The sequence below is a fragment of the Epinephelus moara genome, chromosome 1, assembly GCF_006386435.1.
Source record: "Epinephelus moara isolate mb chromosome 1, YSFRI_EMoa_1.0, whole genome shotgun sequence".
NCBI classification, from domain to species: domain Eukaryota; kingdom Metazoa; phylum Chordata; class Actinopteri; order Perciformes; family Serranidae; genus Epinephelus; species Epinephelus moara.
The window spans coordinates 5,367,106-5,388,062 of record NC_065506.1 but is presented as its reverse complement, the minus strand read 5'-3'; the positions used below and the strand labels follow the sequence as shown (position 1 = coordinate 5,388,062).

Sequence of the window (20,957 nt, the reverse complement as noted above, 5' to 3'; positions counted from 1 at the left end):
TTCAAATGACGTTTTTCCAAACAACTTTTTATGTCGCGGCTGCAGCACACTTGGATCACTATGGATGAGCAGTATGGAGATACTTTGTGGATTCAATTTTGTGTTCTTGGACATTAGTCTGGGGCGCCGTCTGCCATTAGGTGTGCTATCCGCTCCCCCCGCCGATCTCCGCAAGGGATGTGAGGACTCTAAAACTTCAGCAGGGCCTCCCTCGGCATATGGGTGAGTAGATAATGACTGAATTTTCATTTTTGGGTGCACTATCCCTTTAAACTGTGAAAGAGACATCTGTCAATTAGTGGATAAATTTTTTTGAGTGTCACAACCCCCACGAAATGATTCGTTTCACTGTCAGGATTTGATTCATTTGGTACAATAACATTTGGAAAGTCCAGAAGAGCTACAAGATTAAATCCTTAAATCATAGAGTTAGGGGAGCACTAAACCAGAAGTAGCTGGCTTGGCTGGCAAAATCTCTACTGCACTTGCTCTATGGCCTCAATGATGTGGAATCAGAGCTGATTATGCGGGTAACTTTATACAGTGGAACTCAAGCTTTTTTGGCTTTGTGTGCCACTGAGCAACTTTCATAGGAATGAATGGGCCCTTGCCTTCAATGCTGTAACCATGCTCAAACCACTGTCAAGAAAGAAAAGAACTCGTGAAGAGTTGCACACTGCATTCACGGACCCGCAAAAACCTCTGACTTTACAGAGGGGACTCAGAATTTTGCAAAGGGACACAAACACACTCATGGAAAGTTTGCAACTTTAGCATTGCACTTGATGAGAATGTGGATGTAAATGACATACCACATTCAGCGGCAAAAGCAAGAAACTGATAGTAGTGACTCTGCTGCTTATTAAAACCAATGCGTCAAACAACAAAAGGTCCTCAGTTGAGCATTTTGATATGGCACACTGATTAACAAGACAGTTTGAAAAGTTGCACTTCATATCAGAAAGGTTGCCAACCCCTGATCTAAATAAAACTGGAAAAGGAAAAGGTCCTGAAGCAAAAATTTGGGCACCCTGCATGGTCAGTACTTAGTAGCACCCCTTTTGGCAAGTATCACAGCTTCTGAACACTTTTTGTATCCAGCCAGTCTTTCAGTTCTTGTTTCGGGAATTTTCACCCATTCTTCCTGCAAAAGTCTGGTAGTTGTGAGATTCTCGGGCTGTCCTCAAACTGCTCATTTGAGGTCTATCAACAGATTTTTAATGATGTTTAGGTCGGGGGTGATGGGGGCCAATGGCAAAATGTTCAGCTTGCTTCATTGTCCTGTTGTAGAAGCCATCTTCTCTTCTTCTCATCAAAGTAAAACAGTGCACCACCCCTCTGGAGTCTTTGAAATCTTCCTGCAGGTCTTTTGCAGTCAAGTGGGTTTTGTTTTGCCTTTCTAACAATCCTACGAGCAGCTCTCTTGGTTTTCCAGACCTCAACTTGACCTCCACAGTTCCTGTTAACTGCCATTTCTTAATTACATTACGAACTGAGGTGTCAGCTACCTGAAAACACTTTGCCATCTTCTTATAGCCTTCTCCTGCTTTGTGGGCATCAATTATTTTAGTTTCCAGAGTGCTAGGCAGCTGTTTAGAGGAGCCAATGGCTGCTGATTGTTGGGACAAGGTCTCAGGAATATTTATAAAGCTATGAAATTTGCATCCCCTGGCCTTTCCTAATGATGATTGTGAACAAGCCAGAGGCCTAACAAGCTAATTATGGTCTGAGACCCTGGTAAAGGTTATCTGAGAGCTCAAATGTCTTGGGGTGCCCAAACTTTTGCATGGTGTTTCTTTTGACACTCTAAAATTGTAGAAAACAAAAATAATACATTATTCTTGCTCAAAATGTTGAAAAGCATGTTTCATTTTTAACCACATGCCTTTAGTAGATCAGTTCATCTTATTTAACTGTTCACACTTAAAGAAATTTTGATCAGGGGGCCCAAACTTTTGCATGCCACTGTATATTAGATCATTACAGTTTGTTGTGTCAAATACATTATAGCTTAATTGATATAGTGGCCAGTGTCTTATTAGCTTTTTACCACTTAACCAAACTGTTCAAATATTTATGGTGTTTACATTTTGTTCCAGTCTGATTGAATGCTGAAAAGTCTCTACCTTTCCTTTAAGATGTCCATACTTAATGAATATTAATGTGAGTTGGATAAATGGAGCTAATTTCTGATGTTATCTCTTCAATGGTAATGTTTACATCTTTGCACGCTGTGGGACACAAATTAGCATGTTGCAACTCAAGCTGTGTAACTGTTACATAATCCAAATACGCCCGCTGTGACCCTGATGTGATATGACCCATTAAATGAGTGAGCCTTGCATGACATGATGGCGTGACGGCAGGGCACACGAGTCCTTTTTCATCTTTCAGGAGCTGCTTCTCGCTCATACTCACATTTCTAATTGTGAATACTCCTGATTCCACGACCCATTTCCTCGCTCCCTCAGCCTGAAAAGAGTTAAATTTAGTTCAAGCTGCCAGAGCGGCTACAGTGAGATGGTTTTGTTTCTGACGGAAAAAGTGGGACACTGGAAACAAGGCCACATCAAAGCAGGTTTTCGTCGCTAAACGACCCCCCCCACTTTACTCCTGCACAGGGAACTATGGCTTCATGGACCAGATTGCAGCTCTGAAGTGGGTCCAGAGGAACATCCACGTGTTTGGAGGAGATCCTGGGAAAGTCACTATAATTGGACAAAGCTCAGGTATGAAAACAATGAAAAAAGCACATGAAATGTGTCAGTAGGTCCTGCTGTGATAAATACGGTCTGTCAAACCTGCTATAAAAGTTTTGATATTTTCCAACAGCACCAGCAGTGATTAATGCTTAGCAAAGGTTTGCTGTCATCAAAGGGACAATTTCTCATTTTCAAACGCATTACCTACACTCTGAAATTGGTAGAGCATGTTTCCTTCAGGTGTTGTGATTACAGGCAGTAAAGTTAAAGGGATAGTTTGGATATTTTAAGTGTTATATGAGGTACTTATACATAGTTAGTGTAATACCTACAGTAGATGGCAGTCGGCATTAGTGGTGAAAATCACCAGTTTCATCACAATACAATATTATATTGATTCTTTGGACAACGATACAATATTTGCCAATATTACAAAGTCTGCCAGGATACCATTTTGTTTCAGTGAGATTCAGGGGCCTGTGATCGACATGAGACGATATCATCTGCCTATTTAACACAATCTTTCTTTACTGTTTTTGGCCATTAAAGATAAAAACAACAAAATACTAAGTGCAGTAAGTTTAGTTTAACCTCAATCCACTAACACACATAAAACAGCACCTGGGATCAGTTAACCCACAGGGCTCTCTGCCGGAAAGTCCTTTCTGGAAGAACTGTTTTCATATTAACCCAAACCATCATCTTTTTCATAAAACTTGAGGTCTATCTGGCTTTAAACCCTGAAGGCAAACTTCTCCAAACAGCCGTAAAACATGGACCGACAACAAGATCAGTCAAGAAAAGTATCAAGTTCAGCTCAATAGTAACTGTAAAGGTTCATGGACACAACAATTGTTTTTTGCTAGTCACACATTATTAGCTTAAGCATGTTTACATAGCATAAATTAGCCTAGCGGCTAGCAGAGTTTTTTCCTCTACTTACAGCTTAACAAATTACATGTAAGGTTATTATTTTTCTTACTCACCATTGGTTTAAGTCACTGCATCTCCCGACAGAACAGCACATTTGAATTTCAGTCGCATGCACGTTTTTTAAAGCAGCTGTGTGGAACTTTACGTTTTCGTTGATTATAGTGCCCCCTTTGGTCGAAGCGGTATGACACCCACAGCCTGGTGTCGTAAAATTCCGACTGCAGCCGGCATTCGGCTTCATTCGTAAAATCTCGACTGCAACCGGCAATTACCACATGCATTTGTTTTAGAGAGTGAGAGGAAAATCATAAATGTTCTGGTGTAGCTCTGAATTTCTTATAAACTGAGGACAACTGCCTGCTGTATATTTGTGTTTGTGGTCACAGATAATTTTGTGGCGTTTGTTGTAGACTAGACAAAAGCGGTTCACATCATTTAACATTACATTTAGCTTGCTTATAACTTCCATGTCGTTATATATTGCAGTGAAACAACGTCTGCTGTTCAACAGTGACATAGAATTTTAAAAATAGATGGCGTAACCTAAAGATGATGATATGGATTGATGTTTTCACTTTGCTTCAATGACATTGGATTGTTGGTCATTGAATCTCAGTGATCACTTTGGAGAAGCAGGCTGGAGTACCACCACGGAAGTTAAGACATATTTATACCGCCTATGCATAACCTAGGAACCTGTAAAAGAAGGAAGGGTCATAAGAAAACAAAGAGTGTCTGACGTTGATTGATGTTTTTTAACTAAATTTGTTTTCTGTGTTATTGGTCTCCAAATTTATTAATGGCTCTGATAAGTATTTGGCTGGCATCAAGATTCTGGTAAATATCCATCAGACTTGACCATATGCCGTAATGCCTTGCAGTTTGCTGTAGTGAGTTACATTCATACTGACGTTAGTCATCTTACATTAGTATGTATTATTAACTAGCTGCTAGCACACACAGAAATCATGACCACATCCATGGTCACTTAATCCAACGATTAAGCTTGAAACTGTCACTCACCAACACCATAGCTCTCTGTCTGTTTGTTTTACACCTTCGCAAGCATTACTTCTTACTAACTAACTAACTAACTAACTAACTCTTACTAACGGTTTGCTGGCTAACAGTAGCTAAACAAAGTGCAATTGCTAGCTTAATTGACCAACAAAGAAATAAGCCCCACATTAGTACCGTATTTGGTGGAAGCATTTTTATGTCAAATGTGAAACAACACAGATATGATGTCTTATAGTGGTACTTGTCATTCCTGACCCAACAATAGAAGAAGCACCAAAGCATGGCACCAATGCAAAATTGAAATTCTGAAAGTCCCACTCTTGGCAGCAGTACCAGCTAGCTTGTGCCCTTTCTGGGCCTCCAGCTTCCACGCAAGATCAGTCTCTCTCTGTTTCAGCTTGTTCACTCTCCCTCCACAAAAGTTCTTTTTCTGTATACTCTGGTTCATTAAAGGATCCTTTTGTCTCCACAGTGAACAGTATTTTTGTTGTTGCTGTCATAGTCACTCATTATTATTTTATACCTCCAAGTCAGCGATAGCTGTAGGAGGCATTATGTTTTTGGGGTATCCCTCTGTCCATCCATCTGTCCGTATGTACATCCTTCTGTCTGTCCCATTCTGATGAACCCAGTATCTTAAGAACAACTTGAGGGAATTTCCTCAAATTTAGCACAAATGTCCATGTGGACTCAACAATCAGCTGATTAAAATTTGGTGGTTGAAGGTCAAAGGTCAAGATCACTGTTACCTTACAAAACACATTTTTGGCCATAACTCAGAAATTACTAAGCTAATTATATAGAAAAAAAAATCACACAAATGTTGACTAAGACAACATGATGAAGTGGTGAAATTTTATATCCCAAAGTTTAAGTTCAGTGACAAAACTGCAAACACACTTCTCTGGCCTTTACTCAGTGTCATATCTCGGGAACAGAGGCAGAGACATTTGGTCAGATACTGAAATGGTGACTCTAATCTTGGGCGTCCACCTTGAAACTGTGTTGATTATATATAGATTATATTATATATCTTCTGTACTGTGTGGGTAGGATATGTGTAAAGTATCCCTGTTTTTGCAACTTGATGGGTTCATGGAGGCATATAACTTTGAGGCGGTAATTTTAATCTTGTATTTGTTGTTGCCTTTATAAACTAGTGAAAGTCTGACCCAAACAGCTTCTCTGCAGTGTAATTGCGCTTGTGTGTAGTATTAAGATGGAAGTTCTGCGGTTAAGAAAATACAGCACCAAAGGAAAGGGCTGTCTGACAGCAAGGTATAGAGGTGAAAACATTCTAAATACATAGTACACTCAAACTGATATTGATTTTTTTTTAGGTGGCTAAAATACATTTTACTGCTGCACCTGTCCACATTAGTACATTTTTTAGCTTCTGTTCCAGTACTCATGCCCACTTCTTCAAACTGGGGTGTGCCGACTGCTATCTACTCTCTACACTGAATACCTCAAACAACCCAATTTCAAAAAATCCAAAGTTAGAACCAGACCGTTGAGTTAAACCAACACTCCTGATCTGGTGCTGAAATATTTCACCTGCTCTTATTCTTTGAACTATGGAAGGTGGGACATCAGTTTGGACCATGATGATGTCTCCGCTGGCAAAGGGTCTCTTCCATATGGCGGTGGACATGAGCGGCTCGTACATCTACAATGCGACACTTGAACAGGCTGAGTCTGACAACTTAGTTTTCCTACAGAAGACGGGCTGCAAAGACCTAACCTGCCTCAGACGTCTCCCTGTCAAACAGGTCCTACAGGTAGGAGACAGACCACATCTCCATTTTCTCCACAGCTGCTCTCAATGTAGCAGTTTTGGTGTAATTAAAGTCATTAAAATTCTAATAGCAGAAAAAAAATACAGCACAGTACTTATTCTTGTTTTAATATTCCCTTTAATATTTGAGGATTTCATAAAATGTCTGATTCATAGCACATCATTTCAATATAATGAGACATTTTGATGGATTATAAAGTCACATCCAGGTATTAGAGCACCTGAATGAAAGTTTCTAATTTTACCGTGAGAGTTAATGAAGAAATTGGACATTAAACTTAATGGAAAGTTTTTAATTTTTTAACTTTTTTACTGTTAAACTTCAGAAGGTAGAATCTGCAGCTATAACTTAACAAATGTATTCTACACCTTCACTCTGAAACCCCATTAAGATTTATTCAATAAAAGATGTTCTGCAGAGAGGCAAAACTAAAGTCATTTAAAAAAATGAGCTCCCATTCTGCATGTCCCACCATAACCTCGGGATGAATTATGAATAATGTATTTTATGAAATGAAATAACATACGAGCCCAGTCACTAAAAAGAATGACTACTGCACTTTAATAAGCACAGCAGTCATCATACTGTTATTACTGTTATTAGGTTTTTAAAATGTCACATTAAACTTTTCTAGCTGCCACTCAGGTTGATTCTCAGACCTTGAACAGCATGTTTAATTTTTTTGCTTCCTCTTCTTTTTATTTGAATGTTTTTTTTATGCCTCTGTGCTGGTAATAGCCGTGGCTTTCTGTCCAGCGGTCCCATTATTGTGAATGGGATATCATAAAAACACCTTGCTGGAATTTTTTTTTCAAATATGACACAAATGTTCATTTGGACTTAACAACAATCTTATCATTTTTGGTGGTCATAGGTCAAAGGTCAAGGTGACTGCGACCTCATCTGTCTCATTTTCGTGAACACATTATCTCAAGGAATTTCTCCAAATTTGGCACAAACATCCACTTTGAGACAAAGATGAAATTATTAGAACCTAGTGGTCAATGGTCAAGGTCACTGTGACCTCATTCATCACATTCTCATGGTTGTGGTTTCTCAAGAACACCTTCAGTATATTTTCTCAAAATTGGCAAAAACGTCCACCTGGACTCAAGAATGAACTGATTAGATTTTGGTGTCAAAGGTCACTGTGACCTCATTGTGTCTGGCCATAACTGGGGGATTCATACGGTATACTTATAATGACAAAATTTCACACAAATGTCCAGTAGGATAAAATGATGAAGTGATGACATTTTATACCCAAAAGGTCAAAGGTCAGCTTTAATTTGACATCATAATGTTCTGCAAAAACACGTTTCTGGCTTTTATTCAACGTCATATCTCAGGAACAGAAGGGGAGATATTTGGTCAGATACTAAACTGGTGACTCTAATATGGGTGTCCACCTTGAAACTGTGCTGATTGTATAGCTCCTCTGTGCAGCCAAGAAGATGTGTTTGAAGCATACACGTTTTCACAGACATGGATATAAACTGTAAGTGCAACTTGAAGGGTTTGTGTAGGCATACAACTGTGAGGCCGTAATTCTAGCTTTTGTTTGTTTGTTTGTTTTTTGCAAGATTTGTTTGATATACTGGCCTCTTTTTTCTTTATTTGTCCCTAAAATAAGTGAAATTTATGTAATAATTTAGCATTCTTGATCTTTAATTCTTGATTTAAAGGCAGTACAGTAAACCTACAGTGTCACAATTAATGTATCTACTAACAAGTATTGTGTTTATCAAAGTCTGTTATATTTTCTTCCTCTGTGCCATAGAGCTCCGTAGTTGTCCATAAACTATGAAAAAACACATCAGTGAGCCATACTGTCACACTGGGTGACATATGCCTTCACTACCATGAACACACACACTGGTATTTATTTGGACTCAAACCCATATACACCGTCCCGCCGCCACAAATAATCACTAGTGCCCCAAACGTTGATTTAATTTGCCGCTGAGAATAGTCCCCAATATATGCACTGTTTTCTCCTGTTGTTTGATAAAAACTACGATGAGCAGCTGTTTCAGTGATTTACGGAACCTTTAAAAAGCTATTATATTTGTGAGTTGTTCTTTAAGATTCACATCTTCATTAGGAACCAAGGGGCTAATTAAGGGTTCACAGACATGATGTTTCTATCTTCAGATCATTAACTTCATTCTGATGAACATTTATAGATCAATGCAATAAAAAGCTGCAGTCATATGGCTAACTGAAAAGAAAAATAGAAAAACTGAGGCGTTAAAAGATAAAATGAACAAGAGAAAGGTATGTGAAATAAATGAAGTTTTACTAAGGGATGCACGAAAATAGATTTTTCGCTGATATCCGGTATCCGATATGCCAATATGTAACAACTCATTTGACTGATGACGTATACCGATATCGATATAGCCACTTTTTTCCCCACCTAATTTTAGTGATCATCAAGTCTCTTCTGTAGGGAAATTAACATCATATTATGCATGCATACTCTTACTGTGACAGCCCACCAGCAGATGGAAACATGAAATAGAATGCTATTCAGTGTATGTAATATTCATTCATTGTGCAAAATAAGAAAAGACATGTTGGCTGATTCCAATATTTAATTTTAAAACCAATATCAGCCAATACCGACGCTAATATTATCATTAGCATGCTGGTTTTCATTTGTTTTATCAACTTATTGGTGATAAAGGTAAAAAAATTAAAAGGCTTTGTCTCTTTTTATCAACTCAGAGAAAATTTAAGGAAAAGTGTAAAGCTTTTTATTTTTCTCATACTCGATTTTCATTATTTATCTAATAGTATTATTTGTTAATGTAGCCTGTGGCTAACCCCAAACAGCATAAGAAATGCTGCATAGTCGTGATTTCAATTTTGACCAAAATAATCGTGATTATGATTTTTTCCATAATCGAGCAGGCCTACTCCGCAGTGTGCAACACAGAGAGCAGAGGAGGATTGTAAACGTGCACCGTGTAGAGACAGAAAGGACATGCCGCCCCCCCCAGTGTAATGGTAGGGGAAACACTGCCGTATGATAAGAAAGGGGCCCGGTGGAAAGCGATCACGGATGCAGTCACGATGTATATTGCAAGACATATGGTGCCCATATATACCTAGGAAAAATCGGGGTCTATTCACATGCTGAAAGTTTTGGACCCCAGGTATGTGCTACCAGGCCGCAAATATTTTTCTGAAAATTGATTTTAAGTAGGGGGAAAAAAATCGATTTAAATCGTCAATCGGATTTGTTGTGAAAAAATCAGAATTTTTTTTTTTCCCCCTACTATGTTTATACTGTAACACTAGTGTTGTTTAAGACATGTGGGACAACTCGTTTTTACTTTTTTTTGTTTGTTAAGTTGTATGTTGACGATGCATCCCTAAAGCTCCAAGGTCAAAAAAGGAAAATATTGTAATTTAATAATCAGTCAAAAAAAACAGTCTAGACAAAATACTGTGTGTCTGAACTTCCATGGGTATAAACATCAAATCAGTCAAATTAGCAGCTTTACTTTCTTCTCCCAGCACTTTTTAATCCATAAAATATTCATAACTGCCTTCTAAAAATCAAAACTCTCTCCCCCTCCCAGGCTATCCCGTGGCAGGAGTACCCCTCCTGGGCAGCAGATGAGATGACAGACCTCCCTGTCAAAGGGCGATTCATCGGCCCGGTTGCGGTGGTGGATGGATATGTTGTCGAAGCTCCACCTTTTGAGGTGTGGGAGAAGAAAGGATACTACAATGACGTTCCTTTTGTCATTGGGACGACACAGCAGGAGCCTGACTTCAGGTGAGGGTTCATGTGTTTCAGGTTCATCGCTGTCAGCTGTCACTGTTTATTTATTTATTTTATTTATTTAAGTTAGACTGACATGAATATATAAACGCCAGCAGTCATGAAGTACAATTTAAGTCCATATAAAATACTGTACGTTTAAATTATTGCACAATGTCCATGTGGATATTAAAAAAAAAAAAAAAAGACAATAAACAGTAATTAATTGAGTCCACATAGAATTCAATGTCGGAGTTATTGCACAATGCCCATAAAGCACAATTTTTAAGTATTTCCGCTATAAGTGCTAGTGCTGATACATAATTATCAATATAGACCAACAGTCGCGTTTCACGAAGTGCTAAGTGCAGGTGATATTGCACTATGCCCATGAAGTGCTACATGCTGGTATTTAAGTGAAGAATATACTACCTATGATTACATATCTGATTATTTCTGAGCCACACTTTTAAGTGACCCTTGAAAATAGCAAAGCTGGAGCTTTCTCTGATTGAGGGTGGTAAGGTGTTCCATAAAGTGCTTCCTCTGAAAGACAGAGCATTTTGACCAAAGGTGGTACGTCTCAGTGGCACCTCGCAATCACCTCTAACAGTGGTTCTCGTAGTTCGAGTTGAGGAGTTATCGATTGTCATTTGTTTAATGTGTTCAGACAGTGGCGGTGATGCAACTGTCTTCTGTCCTCTGTGTTTCCTCTGCAGCCCTCCATTTGCAAACATCTCCATGTGGACCTGGGAGGACTACGAGTGGTTTGTAACAGGTAACAGCTGCTGTGGGTACACTGGTTACTGAATGTAAAATAGTGCTGATGTATGACTTATGTTAAGACACTTTCATTCACACTCACTCAGTCACATAAATGTCTCAATGGTCATATTGCAAATGATGCCAATTTTTGTTGGCTCTGCTCCACTCCTGAGGGTGGTGGTACTGTGGTAGCTCCTTAAGCTGGTAACTGCCAAGAATGTCAGAAGAAGAATAACAACAGAAACAACACACTCCAAATAGGCTAAAAGGCAAGCTAGCTCCGTTGTGTTTGATAACATTGTTGTTTTTGTTGCCATTTGCGGAGCCTGGGCTGCCTACAGAGACCGGACTTTTTCACAGCATATTCAGAGGACATGTAGCTAGCGGATCGTGAGGAGATGTTTGCTGTATGTGACAAAAAGTTTTCAAGCTTAGGAAGACTTAGAGAGCCTTTAAAGAGAACTGTATTCTTTCATGCACACATGCACGCACACACACGTACACATTAAAAAGTATAAAATGTAAGTACATAAAACAGAGCAAAGTGCAGTGTGCTTGCTTTTGAAATAATGTAATACTTATGCAGTACTTATTGCAGCTACAGGTGACTGAAGTTCAAATCTCCCCCAGTATTGTAAATAGGACTTAAAGCATTCATGTTTTCTCACAGGTGAGTTTTAATTTCTCCATAAATACTATACGATATTAGACCAATTATGGCCCGTCACAGCATTGTACATTGTCGGCTCGGATCATGAATGACAATGAGTGCCATACGTGATAATCCATTGTTTCAACTCATGTAGATGACTGTAATTTTAAACTCAACACTTCCTGTATCCATTTAAAGTTAAACGCTCTTAATAATTTCAGTTTAGAGAACCCCTTCATCTTCTAAAAAGGCTTTTATTGTGAAACATTTGCAGGAACTTGTTGTGGAGGATTAAGTGACTGGCATAATTTGCATGCAGTACTTCAAATGTAGCTCCTGCCATCTGGTGGCACTTTTTTGTACATTACTACAAAAACATTTTGGCTGGCACATGGACAGCCACAGTGACTAAAATAACAGTAATAACAATAAAAATTTGACAAAGAAAGATGACCGTGGATGACTGGTCACGGACAAATGTGTAGTCCGTTTCATCTGTTGGCCAGGTCATGGCCAGACAAACGTCTAATCTGACACAGTGACTGTCGGAACAGACAAAAATGTTGTGTAGTCTGAACAAAAAAATAACTTAAACTGTTTTTCTTTCTTCCCGTTTAAATTTTTTTGAGGAACTTAGAAAGATTATGCAGCTAAAACATGTTGTTTTCATCTGCACAATTAAGATCAGACCTAGAAAATGGATCATCGGATTCATTTTTTCTCGCTTGCCTCTCAGGGCTTCTGTACTGTTCTGTTGTTTGCAGCAGTGGTTGTTTTTGGATGCACAACTATAATTGAGGACATTGGTTGAACATTTCTGTTTATAAAACTAAAATGCTCTCACTAAATATCTTGGACGATGCTAGCTGCCTATGGTTATTAGACATGCTATGTACATTATTTCTGTATGTATCTCCAGTCCTGTCTGTCACTGTCCTGTCACCTCTGTGCTCCACACAGATAGACTTCAGTCCTTCAATGAGAGTCTCCCCAGAGAGGCATTGGAACTGTATCCTAGCTCTGCCCCCAGCCCCACCACAGACCGCTCTCCAGAGAGGGCCTACACCACCATGGTGTCTGACCTCAGGGTCACCTGTCCATTGAATGACCTGGCCTGGCGGGCTGCAGGTAAACTCATAAAGCACGTAGCTGTCTACATGTAAAACAGATCAATAATTGCTGATGATCAAAGTCAACTCAATGTTTATTTATGTATATAAAAGGGCCCAGACCGTGGATATCTTTGGAGGCAATCTCCATTTATTCCTGACAACAGGTGGTAAAAACAAAATCCTCCGTCACACTAGCCTGAGTGTCAGACTGAAGCTCCCAGAACCTTCAGTCAGCCTGAGTGTCAGACTGAAGCTCCCAGAACCTTCAGTCTGACATGACTTCCATTGAAGGCGATTTACAAGGGGGAGGGAATTTGATTTTTCCCTAACCAATCAGTAGAGATCAACGACTCACCCAGAATCTGACGTCATTAGTATCCATGCCTCGGGGGTGCCGAAAACAAGCGAGCATTGCCCGTTTAAAATGTCTCCGTCGTCGTGCACGCCCAGCTGCATCGCCGTTAAATCCAGTTTAGCAGCTTCCTTAATTTGGTCCTCCATTAACGCGAGTAGTGGCGAAATACCTCGATAGCATCGTTAATGTGGTCTGTAGGATCTGTAGCGGTCGCCATTGTTGCTATCCTCACCAGTTACCCACCGACATACAGCTTGACATCAGCGTGGCACTGATTGGCTAATCGCTAGACCCGCCCCCACCCCTGGCGTTCATTGGTCCGTCGATCGTTTGGACGAGATAAATCGCAAATTCATTGCAGTATGCCAGACCAGAGATGCAAGCCTACTCAGTTGAGTGGGCGGGGTCTATGCTCTGGAACCAGGCTACCATCACACACAACCATACAAACTCCAGCCCCTCTCCCACGGAGCACAACAGCAAAAGGGGAGAGGCAAGGCAGGAGACACCCCTTTATAGATGAGGTACCCCCAAAGGTGAACGTAGGGGTACAAAAACTGGTTATCAAACATTCCACATATTGTGTATGGAGGTGTAAGCATGTCAGGTAACATCTGAAACAAATTTTGTGGAATTATAATACTTAATATTACAAATGTACATTTAATTTATCACACATATCGCTGCAGTACAATTGACCCTGTTACATATATGTGTGTGTGTGTGTGTGTGTGTGTATGGCCCAATGTCACAAATTTGTCTCAAGGGGACTTACAGTCTGTACAGAAAACCATACCCTCTGTCCTCAGAACCTCAATTCAGATATGGAAAATAAAAAACAAACATATTAACGGGGAAAAATGGAGGAAACCTCAGGAAGAGTGACACTGGAGGGAGTTCTCACAGGAAAAAGATATTGTGTACCAATGTGATAAAAGTGCAATGTGGTATTTAGAATCTCATGATGAAAAAAAAAAACAAGATTATGAACATATATGAAGAAGATGGACCCAGAGGATGTCAAGCAGCTTCCAGGTGTCTCAAATAGAGCCTGAGCCACACGATCTCTCCTCCACCATGTAACCAGGAAAGGGAACAAACAACACCAACACCCAAGAGGCCAAACTAAGGCACAGCTCTAATATGAAAACCATCAGTGTTCTGGGTCCTGTGGAATCGAGACTAGGATAAATAACTTATAATTAATAAATAAATTCAGTCATTTGTGACCAAGATATGAGTCAGATGATTTGTTTCAAATATCAGGAGGTGCCCCACCTTTTCACTGAGTGTTTTTGACCAGAGTAAGGATTGTACAGCAGCTTTAAAGGCGCCCTGTGGAGGCCTCTGGTAAGCAGCCAAAAGTTGTTTTTAAATTCAGTCAGAGGATACGGCCGCTGCTATCTTGTTTTGGAACCAGTCAGTGCAGTTGCAATCTCCACTGTTATCAAGTTCCTTCGAGTTCCTTCCTTGGTACACACAGCTGTCAATCATGACTTCAGTACCACACCCCCCCAGGGGGTGAACAAGATGTTTTGGCCTCACATTTGGGGTTCTGTCCTCTTGTCCATCCAGTTTTGGGCAAGCTGAAATGTAGTGAGCTAAGCTACCAGTTACGTCACATCAAAATAAAGTTTCACTACATTGAAGCTATCCCCAGAGAAATGTAGCAAGCTAAGCTGTGAGAAAACGGCAAAAGTAGCTTACTACTTTTATTTTTTGACTATATATCAAATCAGCGTTTTCTCAGTGATAAGAAAAACTGTCATCTAACAAATAGACAGGCACAACAATGTTCAGTTGAACAGTTTACTATAAAATAACAGACTTAAATTAAAACTTTCCTCTATTTTTCTTTTTATTTTGAAGACTTTGTGACATTTGAATATGTCCTCCAATAACATGACATCATCAGTCAGCCTATCACTCTCTCTCTCCTCCTCCTCCTGCTTAATTCATTTCTCTGTCTTGGCTTCTTTCAGTAGGCTCTCTGGCCCTGTCAGTAATTCAAATACAGAATTCACTCAATAAAACTATAATAAATAAAGTGTTGTTATATAATCAATAAAAAATAACAGACATAAATTAAAACTTTTCTTTTTTTGGGGGGATATTAGAACATGAACATGTCCTGCAAATAACACGTGACATTGGTGTGTCACTCTCTCTCCTCTCCTCCTTCTTAATACTGTTCTCTGTCTCTCGCTTTTTTCTCGGCCCTTGTTGTGTCTATTTCTCCAGTGTCCACTGTAGATCCACTAAATATATACAGTCTATGGGCAAGACACATGAGAGACACGTAAAGAAGTGCCAGTAGCCAATCAGAGGCAAAGAAGGGCAGGTCTTGTCAAGAAAAGCCAATAGAGAAAGCAGCGAGCAGAATAAATTGAAGGATTATTACATGATGTCATATGGAAGTGCTTCCTTTGTATACATGCTTCGCTTATCCTCAGTTTGATTATCCTTACTTTTATCCAGACCTCCATAATAATAAAAAAAAAAAGTCCAAAAAAAAAAGTCTGCTGCACTTTAGAGCTTTTCCATGGAAAAAGAGCTTGTAACTTTTGTGGACACTACTGCGCTACTCCAGCAACTAATCAGCTTCACTACTGAAAAGCTGTTGACTCACAAAGTAGTGACGTTACCACCACGCAACTGAGAAATGTAGTTAAGTTAGTAATGTGGCTACTTGTAGTGATGCTACTGCCCAACACTGCGTGTTATGGACAGTCCATGACTAAAACACATTGTATGTATCCTTGAGCTCTTACGTGTTGAATGCATTTCTTTCCTCATAAACCATTTCCAAAGCTGTTTTTAGTAAGTATTTCTAAGTACAGCATTATTTACATCCATGTTTTCTTTTCTTTGCTGGCACATTGCAGCACATCTTAGTGTGTCACCGCCACCTGTACATCATAGGAATAGTGTGAATGCATGTCCTCGTGTTTATGCACGAGATAAACTAAACTGATAGAAACACAGTGCCACAGTTCTCACACTACAGTGACACTCACATCATGGAGTTATTTGATGCAATTAACAATTTGACAGTTTTTGCAAAATGCATCTTAATGTTTTGACTGCTTTTGATGATTACGATTTAATATTTGCAGTCATCGTGCAGACTTTTCTCTGACATTCTTTCAATTATAGCATATGTGTTCAATAACGGTTCATTAGAAAATACGACAGAGCATGTCCAAATACTGCATGTGTTATGAATACAGTCATTTATATTGACTGTAGCTGTCCCTGCAGAGTTTATTAGTCTGACTTAAGCTGGCAGTGTTTTCTAAATTAAATGACCTGCCTCCACGCAGTACATTAGTATATTGGAGCATTAGTATACATTACAAGTTGTTTTATTTGGAATAACAAATCTAGGTCCACTTCTCTCTGATTAGCTGCTGCAGCTCCTGAATGAGTTGCACTGCAGCAGAATTGTGCTTCTTGCAGGTTTTGTGCCTGTGGGGCTTGTTAAGCTCATTCAGTGAAGCTCGGAGTAAACTGACATTTAGCTGTTGTGAGCAGCAACTGCAAGGCATCCTGGGTGATTTTTCTTCGTGGTTCATTGGGTTTTTTTATGTTCCACAGCCTGCTATTTCTGTTGCAGAATAATGGTCGATCTGGACTGATGATGAATAAAGAATAATAAGGCTCATAGCAATGTTATTTTCACCAAAAAGCCTCTCAAACAGCATGAACTTTTTGACTCAAACATTCAACAAAAGCCAAATTCAGCAAAGCCACGTATAAAGGCTGGAGATGTTCTATATATTTCTTAGAATATCTCCTGTAAAGACCAACAGTGAATGTATACACCCACAAGTATTGTGTGTATCACAGCCTGATATATGCTCTTCCTCTCTGCCATAGAGCTCCATTGTTGTCCAAAAACTATTTAAACCACAGCAATGAGATGTTTTAAAAAATTTCCATCCTCAGTAGGGACCAGTGGGCTTGGAACTTAGAGCCACAGATGACAGGTCAGGAAAAGTTGAGAGACAGACACATTGTTGATTTATTTATTTATTCACCATTAGAAAGATCAAGAATATCACAAGATGTATCCGAGCTGCAGGACTTTGCACACCATTTCATCTACTGCAGTATTTGTATGTCTAATTGCCGGCAACAGCCGTGGCAGAAGGCATTATGTTTTTGTGTTGTACATACGTCCATTTTCATGAACGCAATTTCCCAAGTACACTCTTAGGGAATTTCCTCAAATTTGGCTCAAACGTCCACTTGGACTAAATGATTAATGAAGCAGATTTTGGTGGTCAAAAGTCAAAGTCACTGTGACCTTGTGTCAGTCTCATTCCTGAGAATGGGATATCTCAACATTACTTGAAGGAATTTCCTCAAATTTGGCACAGTCGTCAACATGGACTAAAGGATGAACTGATTTGATTTTGGTGGTCAAAGATCAAGGCAACTGAGACCTCACAAAAAATGTTTTTGGCCAAAACTCAATAATTCATATGCTAGTTATGACAAAACTTCACACAAATGTCTATTAGAATAAAATGGTGAAGTGAGGACATCTTATATCTAAAAGGTCAAAGGTCAGTTTCACTGTGATATAATAATGTTTTGCAAAAACATCATTCAATGCCATAACTCAGAAGAGGAGTCATTTAGTCAGACACTCAATTAGTGACACTAATCCTAATAGTGTTTGTTTTAATGTTCCAGAGTTATTTTGCATCACACTGCCTGTTAAACTAAATGTGATGAACCTCTCTCTGTGTGCAGCGGCCCTCCACAGTCCAGTGTATCGATATGTGGTGACATACATGCCATCAGGACCAGTCAATGTGTCCAACGACCTGCTGCCATTTCCTAGCCGCTTCTCCTTCCACTGTTTGGACAGCATAACTTTCTTTGGGGGGCTGGAGTCTACCCTGGGGAAATCTCTCTCTGATAAAGACAAGAGCTTCCAGGATCTCATCACACGCCACCTTGTCAACTTTGCCAGAACAGGTAACAATGCTTACTGGTGCTGTACATGTGTTAACTTCTGTTTTTCTAGACTAGATGTTGCAAAACAAAGCATATTGAGCATATTTGATGTATGGGGGAGGGTGTATCCACTTACTATAATTATCGCCTTAATCTATGCTAGCTACAATTTTTGTGGCAAGGTAGTTAACTTTTTTAAGTGGGAAGATGTTGCCCTCATTGTTTTTTTTCCAACCTGTGGATTCAGAGGTCTGAATCAAATATGGAAGTAACATTACCACAGGCAATATTTTATTATTATGTGAAAAGGTTCTTTTGGATCACACCATGTGTGATATTTTGTGCAGGTCTTGGAAAAAAAGCTCCTTCTCTGTCTTACAGGTAAGATGGGGAATGAGTGGCCAGAATACCCAGCAGCCACTGCTCTCCTGTCCGACAGCCTGTCTGCAGTCCAAAACTACTCAGCGGAGCGATGTCAGCTGTGGAAGAAGAACGGCCTATACGCCTACGCCTGGATGAATTGACCACAGACTGAAGGCAGCATTCATCTGAGCACTCAGTTATACACCGCTACAGTAGACTTTATTAAAATCACTGCTTTGTTACATTGAGGTGACTTCATTTAGCCAGACATGCCATCTGACTTTTTTTGTTTTTTGTTATGAATGATTAACAACAGCGATATATGCATTTAAATATCCCCAGAACTCCATGGACTTCAAGATTTAGTTCACCAAAATGACAAAATAATGTCACTTAGCCTTTAGTGGAGCCAGGTTTTCAGATATCTGTCTTCACTAGAACCGCTTTCCATTGAAGAAAAATAAAACCTTAACTGTCCGTTTGGCTCCATACCACCAGAGCAAAGTGAGAAAATGTTTTAATGCCTCCACACCGGTGATAGCCGTAGCCAGAGGCATTATGTTTTAGGGTTGTCTATCTGTCCCATTCTACGCCTTGAGGGGAATTTTTTCAAATTTGGCACTCACTTTCCTTGGACTCAATGATGAACTGATAAGATTTTGGTGGTATAAAGTGAAGATCACTGTGACCTTGTCTGTCTCATTCTTGTTAACTGGATATTGAGGGATTTTTTGTTTTTTTCAAATGTGGCACAAAAGTTCACTTGGACTCAACAAGAACTAATAAGACTTTGATGGTCAAAGGGCGAAGGTCAAGGTCACTGTGACCTTGTCTGTCTCATTCTTGTGAGCACGATATCTCAAGAACACCTTGAGGGAATTTCTTCAAATTTGGCAGAAACATTCATTTGACCTGAAGAATAAACTGATTAGAATTTGGCGGTGGAAAGTTAAAGGTCAATGTCAGTGTGACCTCACAAAACATGTTTTTGGTCATAACGCAAGAATTCTTACACAAATTATGGTAAAACTTCACACAAATGTCTAATAGGGCAAAATAATGAAGTGATAACATCTTTTATCCAAAAGGTCAGAGGTCAACTTCACTGTGACATCATAATGTTCTGCATGAAATACTTTGGCCATTCCTAACATCATATCTCAGGAACAGAAGGGGAGACATTTGGTCAGATTTAGAATTAGTGACATCTTGGGTGTCCACCTTGAAACTGTGCTGATTGTATAGATCCTCTGTGCTACCGGGGGGAAGATGTGTGTGAAGCATTTGTGTTGTCACAGACATGGAGGTAAACTGTAGGAGAGACTTGACAGGTGTGCAGAGGCATACAAGCACAGAGTGGTAATTGTAGTTTGTTTTGTCATTTGGGTGAACTGAGCCTTTATTAAGCTGGAAGCCTGGCTGCAAAGTGCTGAAGTAACATCAAACTGGGAGTCAGGTGAGAGTGAAGGAGCTTGAAGGAAGCATGTAGACCAAAGTGAATGACAGTGAACTGTACAGTCAAAGATAAAATGATTCTGTGATTGAAAGACTGATATATAGCTATGTTTATGTCAGGTCAGTGTGAAGTGTGAGGAAAGTAACCCTGTGTTCTAGTTTTTGATTTGATTGTAAATAGAAAACTCAGATGTCTGATAGAGTAAGACATAACCACACAATCATTTCAGCTTCCTGCCAAGGAAAGCTGAAGTTGATTTCTGAAGTCAGAGAAATGATTGAGGTAAGAAGGGAGTGTGAGATATGTATGACTGTTTTTTATTTTGTTTGATTGTTTGTTTAGGCGATTACCTTCGTGTTTTTATAACCTGTGAATATGTCGTTGACTCATTTTGTTTTATGAACTTGTGAAGTCCTGCTGTTTGATTCATAACCTCAAAGCTCAGCCACTAAGTCTTGGCACATTTCTGTGAACACGTTTTATTACATTAATATTTGATTGCAGTCACGACTGTGGTTGGTTGAACCAAGTATAACTTTGTATGGTTTGCAAACAGTAATTATACCAAACATGTACTGCAGCATCATGCTCTGTTGTGTTGATGCAGCAGTGACACTGTCACTCTTTATATGCTGAATAAATTGATGCCACATGAACTATTTCATTTTCATTTTAAAAAAAAAGGTAAACATTTGTCTAGTATACTGACTGTAGTGTTCTGTCTCCAGGATTTTATTTTTAACTTTCAGCCAGTCAGATTGAATGTCAGAGTTAAATGGATACATTTTGACAGTTGGTTTCATTTTGGATCCAGTTTCAAGTTGGTAAGGAAGTAATTACAAATTAAACAGAAAACAATAAGTTACCATACACTAGACTTAGACCAAATGTATCTTAAAAACAAGTAAGCACAGTAACAAGAAAAATACATTCACAAAAGTTTAAAGGGACAGTTCACTCCCACATCAAAAATACATATTTTTCCTTTCACCTGTAGTGCTGTTCATCAATCTAGTTTGTTTTGGTGTGAGTTGCAGTGTGTTGGAGATATCAGCCA

The 20,957-nt window shown here is 39.3% G+C and overlaps 1 protein-coding gene across 2 annotated transcripts in view; it reads left to right on the top strand.

The window, feature by feature from the left end:
- The window catches only part of si:ch211-71n6.4 (para-nitrobenzyl esterase), a 36,177-nt gene extending 15,621 nt beyond the window's left edge, over nt 1–20,556 (top strand). The window contains exons 4-10 of one of the 2 annotated variants that reach the window (XM_050072277.1): nt 2,622–2,729; nt 6,240–6,436; nt 10,045–10,244; nt 10,949–11,007; nt 12,607–12,774; nt 17,875–18,102; nt 18,463–20,556. In XM_050072277.1, the coding sequence (XP_049928234.1) occupies nt 2,622–2,729; nt 6,240–6,436; nt 10,045–10,244; nt 10,949–11,007; nt 12,607–12,774; nt 17,875–18,102; nt 18,463–18,605 (1,103 nt within the window). In that variant the 3' untranslated portion in view covers nt 18,606–20,556. The remainder of the gene's footprint in view (nt 1–2,621; nt 2,730–6,239; nt 6,437–10,044; nt 10,245–10,948; nt 11,008–12,606; nt 12,775–17,874; nt 18,103–18,462) is intronic. The other variant, XM_050072349.1, reaches the window with a different exon arrangement.
- The last annotated feature ends 401 nt before the right edge of the window (nt 20,557–20,957 follow it).